Below are 8,724 nucleotides of genomic sequence, written 5' to 3' on the forward strand. Positions count from 1 at the left end.
TCTTTCATTGCTTAAAATATCCATGTTCTTTCCACTCCATGCTCTCTTGGCCTTTGTTTGAATTGTCATGCAATTCATTGCAATTGAATTGTTTTGGCATTGCCTTTGCATCCTCTTATGACTTTGTGTCTTAAAAATCATTTTGTCAAACAAATTTCAACTAATTTCTTCCTTGAATATTTCTTTTTACTTCTATAGTGTTAGATATATCCCATTATGCATTGATTGGCACAACATCCATATGGTTTAAGCAACCCAAAATATCAAAGCATTAACTACTTGCAAATCTCTTTCTTCCATTGTTAAAGTTGATTTGTCTTCATATATTGTTTTATTTCATCATTTGCTATACAAAGTGTATTGGCATCTACCCATGTTACCCATTCTTTGCTTGTAGTGCTCCATGAAAGAGGCTTATGAAACTCTTTTTTCTTCTACTTATAGGAGTCTTATCCTTGCTTAAGGTACTTCTTCTTGAAGGGAAACACATCTAAACTTCTCTTTGAAAGAATGAGATTTTATGGTGCTCTTTCATTTTCCCTTCAACAAATATTCAACTTACATTAATGTTTGATTTTGAAATATCTCTTCCATTGATTATTGGTTGAGCCTTACCTAAACAAATAAAGCCAAAAGTGGTTGCTTCACCAATGGAAGGCTTATCTTCCCATTCATCTACAATGATTGCCCTAGCTATGGAAGGCTTACATCAAAAAATTTCTTGAAGAATTGGTGGTCAACTTTGATCCAAGGCTTATGTCAACATCATTTTCATATTCAATTTTCCTATTGAATTGAATTTTTATCTAAGACAATAGGGGGGCTATGAGAGAAAAAATTCAATTAGCCCATTAATCCACGGGGAGGGTGAAGGGTGAGAGTGGTATTATTGGGGGAGCTATGAAAGCCACGTGTCAATGGTAACCAAAAAATTAGAAATATTTCTAGATGCAGGTCCAAAGGTAGTTAAAAAGCCGCAACAGAGCTAATCACGATGTCGCCTCCGCACTGCTTGATGATTCACCCTCTACCATAGCCACCTTTGCCATCTACTTTGCCATCCACCTTTACCATCCTACTGCACTAGCCAACAATTGAGAGCTTGCTAGAGGGGGGCGAAGGAGAGGAGCTCTATCGAGAGCTTGTTGGAGGGGCAAAGGGGAGGATCTAGAAGTTACGAGGGGGGAAGGACGGAAGTTACTTGATGTAGAGGGCTATGGCTTCCATTCCTATGTAGGAGAAGGGACAGCTATTGCGAGGAGGTAGGAGGCAATTGATACAGTGGAGAGGGGGTGAGTTGATGGGGGGCGATGAACATGGACGTAGCTTGTGAGGGGAGGTTGGAGGCAGAGGGGAGGTTAGAGGTAGCTGAGGTGGAGGGGAGGCAGCTAAGGTAGAGGAGGTAGGGGGTGGACGGCGAGGATGGGGAGGAGGGGCAAGGCCGTTTGATTTTTATTTATTTAAGTTTTTAAAAAATCTACTAATAAATTGTTTTTTAAAATTGAGCACCCTTTGAGCCTCTATCACAACTTATGCTATCAAATGAACATTTTCTTGGCAAAACTTTCCAAATCTCTTCTTGCCTTCAATTTTAATCTAAACTTCAATGTGGGAATTGGTTACTACTCAAAATTACCATCACAATGCAAAAAGTCCCATGCAAAATCGATGCCTAGATTAGGAGTTATAGATTTTAGGAATTTTTGGGAGCCATTGGCACTTCAAAAGACATGCTTAATCATTTAATTTGGGCAATGCACCACAACATTGAAGTTCATTGATGAACTTAAAATTCAATTGTAGTAGGAGTTTTCAAATGGTCTAAATTATCATTTACCTAAAGTGCTATACTTTTCCTTTGATCTATCCAAATGGATCTGAATTTAGACAAAAGGGCAAAAACATATAGAAACTTAGATATCAACCCCTTTTTGTGCATTAAAATGAGGTGACTAAGATGAAAATTCATTTTTTTTCCTTTTAAAATATGTCAAGCAATAAAAAATTTTGCCAAAAATAAAGTTCAAAGGAAGAAATGATACGTTCCTGTGAAAGCATCAACATTTTCTTTTGATCTCTAGAGGCCATTTTACAATATCACCTAGTTGGAATGGCATCATGAATATGCCATCAAGGGGAAAAGTCATTAAAACTGCCACGTTTCTTGAGGAGAGAGCTTCTTCGCTCTTCCTCTCTAATTCTTTGTTAATTCTCTTGTCTCCCTGGTGCATTGTCCTTTTTCTCTCCTTCTTCATTCATTCTCTTGTTTCCATAGTGCATCATTATTCTCTCCTTCTTTCTACTTTTCTCTCCCTCCTTATTGTCACATACACTATGCCTTGCTTCCCTCCTAGCCATGGCCTCTATACCTCCTTAGCTTGCATTTGTTGTAGCCTATTCTATGAGCTACTAAGCATGTTGAGTAATGCTAATGCAAGCTAGCCTTTGTGCTACTAGTCCAATCTCTTTTTTAGGCTTACTTTGGGTCACCTTTGTGTTTGTACTTTCTATCAATGCTCAAAGGCCCTCCTAGAGCTTATAGCTTGTGCTATCCCCTTTGAGTTTAAAGCTGAACCCATCTTTACTTAATCATTCCCATCCTTCAATGGCACTTGATCCTCCATATAGTGTATCCTCTTTGAGCTTAAACCTCAACGCCTCTTTATTTTATTCATTCACCTCTCGTATTGGCTTTCGATTTATGGTATGCTATGGTCTTCCCTCTTTTATGGCCAAGTTCAATTTCTTATAACTCCTACAAAGTAGTGTATGCTTTTGAATTTACTTGGACAACAATGCAATGTTCTTGGGCACAAATTATTGTGTAATGTGCCTGATCACCACTTATTTTGATATTTTTACTTAACTATGATGACTCTAGAAGTCTCAAGCCTCTGTAAGCTCTATTGCTATGGTTATGTCTTAGGGATATGCTTATCTATTCATAGCTCTTTAGGGATATGTTTTAAAGTTTTATGCTCTGTCATCTATTCATAACTCTTTGGGACATGTTTTAAAGTTTATACTCATCTATTTATAGCTCTTTGGCTACTATCACCTAGGGTTTTCCAAGCCTCTATGATTTTGTTTTGGGCCTTTCAACTTTGTACTTAGCTTTCTCTTAGTGACTTTGCTAACCAAGCCTTGGGGATTGTGTATATTTGTCACCCTTGCTCTTAAGAGATTTCTTTCTTTCATTCTAATCACATATCATTTGATTTTTCTACACTCCATGCCACTGCACTAATTCTTTCTTTTGTAGCTTCGATAGTGAAGCAAGAATGTTCGGAACCATTGAAGCTTGCAAACCTCGACAGTTTTGTTTTATGCTTTCGTTAGTACACTCATGCACAAATTTATAAATAATCTTTGTCTAGGCAAGGCAATGATATGGTCTAGAGAAGATTCATAATATTGTTTGGAGAAGACTTGTGAGTGGCTATAGAGACAAATGGATCAATTTGTTGTCACCTTGTCCACAAATGATTTTTGAAATAGTTGAAGATGAATTTGGCAATTTCAATCATACTAAAATTATGTATCTCAAAGGAAAAATATATTCTTCTAGCAATCTTTTCACTCGAGTCATTTGGGCTTCACACGTCTTCAAATTGGCTCTCCTTAGTGGATGAATTGTTTGCAACAATAGGTAATAGAATCGTGCTAGTAAAGCTCTTGTGATTTATTTCATATATGTTGGCTCATCGTAGATGTTTGAAAGGATACATGTATGGAGCTGATAAGTTGGTTGAGGCTTAAGTTCTTCACAGAACCTATAAGCCAATTTTGTGCCAGATGTACAATACATTGATAAAAAGTGCCTTGACATACATTCAAAAAGTTGCAGGTGCATTCTTTAGCCTAAACAACAACACTTTGCAATTCACATGTGTAGAGACGCCTCAAAAAAATGCAATTGCCCAAAAAAAAAAAAGTGAAAATTGCTAGAGCCATGTTAAATGAAGGCATGAAGTACATTATTAAACCAATATTGGATAAAAGCAATAAGCACCACAAACTAATATTGGACAGAAGCAATAAGCACCACCAACTACTTGTTTAACATGCTACCTATTGAAACAAGTCAAGGTATCACACCCTATGAAGCCTTTATAGGATATAAGAGTCACCTCTAAATTTTTGATTGCATAGTAGACACAAATATACGTATACATGATGGTGAATCATAGGGATTGCACTAAGTTCAAATGAGTCATTGCGGATGACCAAAAGGAAGATGAGCTCTTGCGAGGGGGAAACATGATGTCGAATCAAGAAAGTGTGCTATGGGTGGATACAATGAGTACAGTAAAGCATATGAACCATATGATCCAATCAACATGAAAACTATTATCTCAAAGATGTAGTGTTATACTCCTCATTTGGTGAGGAAGGTTATTTCTGTTTTGTCTTCTTAGAGTAATTTGATCATAGCCAGGTAATGGATACATTTCATGGAATGCCATTCTATCTAAAAGATTGTCCATGAAGGTTGAGGAAAATGGATCTTTCATTGTTTGATCATTAGGTTCTCTATAATATACCTAGACCTATAATTTCTCATACTAATCACTTCTATGCTTTTATCTACTTGCATAGAGGAATTGATTAATCTTGGCATTTACTAACTTTGAGTCATTCAAATTCAATTAGCAACATTGTCATTTGATTAGTTTTGCTTTAAGATCACTATATTGCCATGTAAATACATCACTACACTCAAGACACAACTAGTACGCTTCTTGTATGAATTAGTTTGGAACTGTTTCTATGAATATATTTTTCATTTTTCTTCTGGGCCATCCCCACATCAAATCTCTTCCTTTTATTATTCACCTATCGTTGTTGCTCATTCAGCTGAAGGCTCGAGCATCCTCTAATAATTGATAGGGGCACCGACCATGGACTGAGTGGGCAGAGGGTCCACCCACAGTTGCCCTCCAAGATTTGAAGGCCAAACCACAAGGCCTATTGCGATAGCCTTGAAATGAGGGAGGGGTCGTGAGTGATGCGAATGCGTTGAAAGGAGGTTGAGTTGAGTTGAGTTGTGTTGTGCCATGGCCTGGTCGCTGAATTGTGGTGCTGCACGATTGTCTCAGACCTCTTCAGCCCACAGCCCCTACTTCTGCTCTCACACGCGTCCTGGCCTGCTCCACTCTCTCCAGCTTCACGCTCGACATGTCGCCTTTGGATTTGAGGCCCGTCATTCACCGGAGACCCTTGCATCCAGGGGCTGGAGCTCGACAGTGTTTCCCGGGCTGCACCGCTGCAGGCTCTTTTCCGAGGCGCAGAAGAGGGGACGGTTGTCGGCAGTGCCGGGAGGTGTAGGAGCTGGCACAGAGATAACACACGCAGAGGAGATGCTAGAGCAATTGCAATGTCAGATGGACATCGCAACCTCTCGGGAGGTGAGTCTGACTTGCCATTACGCAGATGGCGTTAGCCTTGCTAGCGTACCCATTCTCAAGATGCATCACTTGGTTGCCAGGATTACGTTGGAGCTGCCTCCATTCGTGACACAATCAATTCGCTCCTTGAGAAGGACCCAGCATTGCGCTTAAAGATTCAGGTTAACAAATCCATAGCGGAAGAGCGTTACGAAGTAAGTTGAGCTCGTCGCTGCACTGGAAAGTTCATCTTAAGGAGTCATTGATAATAAGCGGTTGCTTGCCGATCACGTTGGCAGGACGCGGCGAAGTATCGTGATGAACTGGAAAGGTTGGGGCAAAGACTAAGAAATGACCTTAGCTGCTACAGTGATACTACCACTCAGGTCTGCCCTCGTATTGACGCGCTTACATTGGCGGAAAGATAATATTTGTCTCAGGATCCGCCTCTAATTTTAATTCCGTATTGCAGGGCATACGGGTGCAAGTGCGCAGTGCATTCGTCAAGGATAGGAGTCAACCATGCAAGGGACAATACTTTTTTGCTTATCGCATTCGCATCAGCAACGAGTGCTCTAGGCCTGTACAGCTATTGAGCAGACATTGGGTCATAACCGATGCCAACGGTAGAACCGAACAAATAAGGTCTGTCCCTTTGTGTCCCTACGGTATTCTTGCAAGATCGGAGCAACAGGTTCCAATTCTCTCTTGCAAGCTCTTTTTTAATGCATCATTGCTTATTAACCATAGGTTTTTTAATGCATCATTGCTTATTAACAATACCTTGCTGTGTTATTGCTCTCTATTTCGCAATACTGCTATGATCACGCTCTATCTGATGAGTATGTTGTCTATTGTCATCCTCGAAGTTTTATCTTTTCACGTCAATAGTCTCGATGCAGTTAAATTGAAACGGATTTGGGTATGATGCCAGGGGCATGGGTGTTATTGGAGAACGGCCGGTTCTTTTACAGGGAACTAATTTTGAATATACTTCTGCATCCCCTCTTGGAACTGCTACAGGGAGAATGGTAAGGGTACTGCACTTTGAAGCCTGTGCTTGGCAGCTGCCTGCTCTTGAGAGCTCTCATTGTGGGCTGTCCGTTTATGTAACCAAGGGAGAAGGGGCACATCTACAGAAGTGGGCTAACTAGCAGAAGAGGAGAGAGAGAGAGAGAGAGAGAGAGAGAGACAGAGAGAGAGAGGTGCAGCAGAGGAGGAGAGAGGGAACGAATACAGGGGTTGAAGCAAGCAAGCTTTGAGTATATAAGGATTGGAGGTCAAATCACATCTAATGGTAAGAGATTACCCTATCACATTAGTCCTAACCTAGCACATTATCCCTTATCACATTAGCTAACTTTTTCCCTTTATTTCAGCCATCACTCTTCAAACGAAAACTAGTAGTGGCTGTTTGAAAGACGTGTTGAAAGACGAGTTGCTATAGATGCCTCAGTGCTGTCCGTCATTTATGGTCAGGCAGGGTACTCAGCTGCCAAGACTCCTTGTCACCTGTTAGACCATTCCATTGATGAGGGACTCTTTCAACAAGTCATTTCTGTTCTTGGATAACGGAAATTGCACACAATCACCCCCTTCAAATTTTATGACCATATTTTCTGTTTGGATTCTGCATATTTTTTGTTTTTTGTGTGTGTGTGCGCGTGTGCGCGTGTGCGTGTGAGAGAGAGAGAGATAGAGAGACAGTACATGGACTGAAACAAGCAAGAGGGAACACTAACCAGAATATGTAGTGAGGTCACATCAAATTGTATTTGTAGTTTAACCATCAGCCCTCTTGAAAGCCAACAGCCCCAGCACACACAGTCCTAACCCCAATAACTGAAGTCTGCATGATATCTGGCATATTTTCTTCTTGAGGGTTGACTGCAGGGTTTTATTGACTGCCTGCTTTGGTTTTACTTATTGCACTTCACCTTAATGATGTTTAAGGGGCACTTACCGTTGTAAATATCAACACCATCTGAGCTTCAGGTTATTCAATGCAGCTTCTATGCTTTCTGTTTTTTAATGGCGGAACTCTTATTGATTGTGTGTTGCAGGAAGGTGATTTTGAAATGAGGTATGTGGATGAAACCACATTGCTTACTTTCAATGTCAAAGTTGGGTCTTTTGCTCTTTCTATGAAATGTGAAGAAAACACACACAAATCCTGAAGGGGATGTGTGCTACAGCAATAACGTGTGGATAGGTCCAGGCTGATAGGGTATTGCCCAGAGACTGAATGTATACCTCAAATCTAGGGTGGTTCTGTGAAGGTGCATTGAGTATCATTTAAACCTGGTTATTGAGTAGAATTTATAGTGTTGAGGAGGGACTGGGCTGCAGATCCATGTCAGCCTTATAAGACTGCCTTTGTCTGGCATGAAGGCTTTGGTTATTATTAGACTTTTGAGTAGCATCAGGTATGCTGAAGTTATAAGAGCTCAAATGGGGGCTGAAAGGCTTCAACTTGCTTATGTTAGATTTTGCAAATCAAAGCTCCAGATTCTGTTTTGGGTGAGGCCCTTGAGTCAGTAAGATAAGAAGTACTGAGGAATCTCGAAGGACCATCTCAGGCTTGTAAGATTTGTATGAGCTGGATGTAATGAAACTCTGTTACACACTGTAGGCTTTTGTTCAATCTTTTATTTCACACTTTGCACAGGGTGCTTGCTTCATAAACTGAGTGAAGTGAGTATTGTGGGAATCTGATTTCAGTTCCACAGATTTCCATGATTCTTGAGCCATATGGTTGGGCATGTTCCTGGATTCATCCAGATATATGTTTTAAGATTGCACAGGCCAATGAGGAAGTCTATGCGTGCTGGGGCAAGACATTGGATTGTATCTTCTCCAAAGTTTCTTCTGCCATCCCTCGAAAGGTAGGATGGAACTTTATACATGCTACAGAGGCAAAAATATTATTTGTGCAAATGGACATGCTCTAGTCTAGTGAAAAGATTCATGGAAAGATATTGTGGTGGGTAGCACACACACACACACATATGAACAGGCATTGCAGGATGCACTCCAACAAATTTTATTGAGGCTCCTAAAGGGATAATTAAAAAGACAAGTGATATGTCATGTCCTGTGCATATGAAATCTTGTAAAGTTGATTGGTCTTGATGCTGTATGAAGATAGAACATTGGCTTTTAGTATATAATTGCAAGGAAGGATGGTGCTAGAAGAGGGAAAAAGGAAGCAAACAAATTGAAGAAGGCGGGAATGTGTGTGTATGTGTGTGTGTGTAGAGAGAGAGAGAGAAGGGGGGGGGGGGGAGGATGAAGGGAGGCGGCAAGAGATCAAAGTGGAATAGGGGATAAAGGGTCA

General features: G+C 40.4%; 1 protein-coding gene across 1 annotated transcript; it reads left to right on the plus strand.

Moving 5' to 3' along the window:
- Positions 1-4,949: 4,949 nt before the first annotated feature.
- On the plus strand, positions 4,950-8,441 carry LOC147898997 (uncharacterized). The gene is made up of 7 exons (XM_087378456.1): positions 4,950-5,005; positions 5,041-5,408; positions 5,489-5,602; positions 5,687-5,773; positions 5,860-6,032; positions 6,322-6,418; positions 7,451-8,441. The coding sequence occupies exons 2-7, from the start codon at positions 5,058-5,060 to the stop codon at positions 7,562-7,564; spliced, it is 936 nt and encodes a 311-aa protein (XP_087234582.1). The 5' UTR covers positions 4,950-5,005; positions 5,041-5,057; the 3' UTR covers positions 7,565-8,441.
- The last annotated feature ends 283 nt before the right edge of the window (positions 8,442-8,724 follow it).

The sequence above is a fragment of the Dipteris shenzhenensis genome, chromosome 8 (genome assembly GCF_047967505.1).
Source record: "Dipteris shenzhenensis isolate YYH24624 ecotype China chromosome 8, Dip_SZ_1.0, whole genome shotgun sequence".
NCBI lineage: Eukaryota > Viridiplantae > Streptophyta > Polypodiopsida > Gleicheniales > Dipteridaceae > Dipteris > Dipteris shenzhenensis.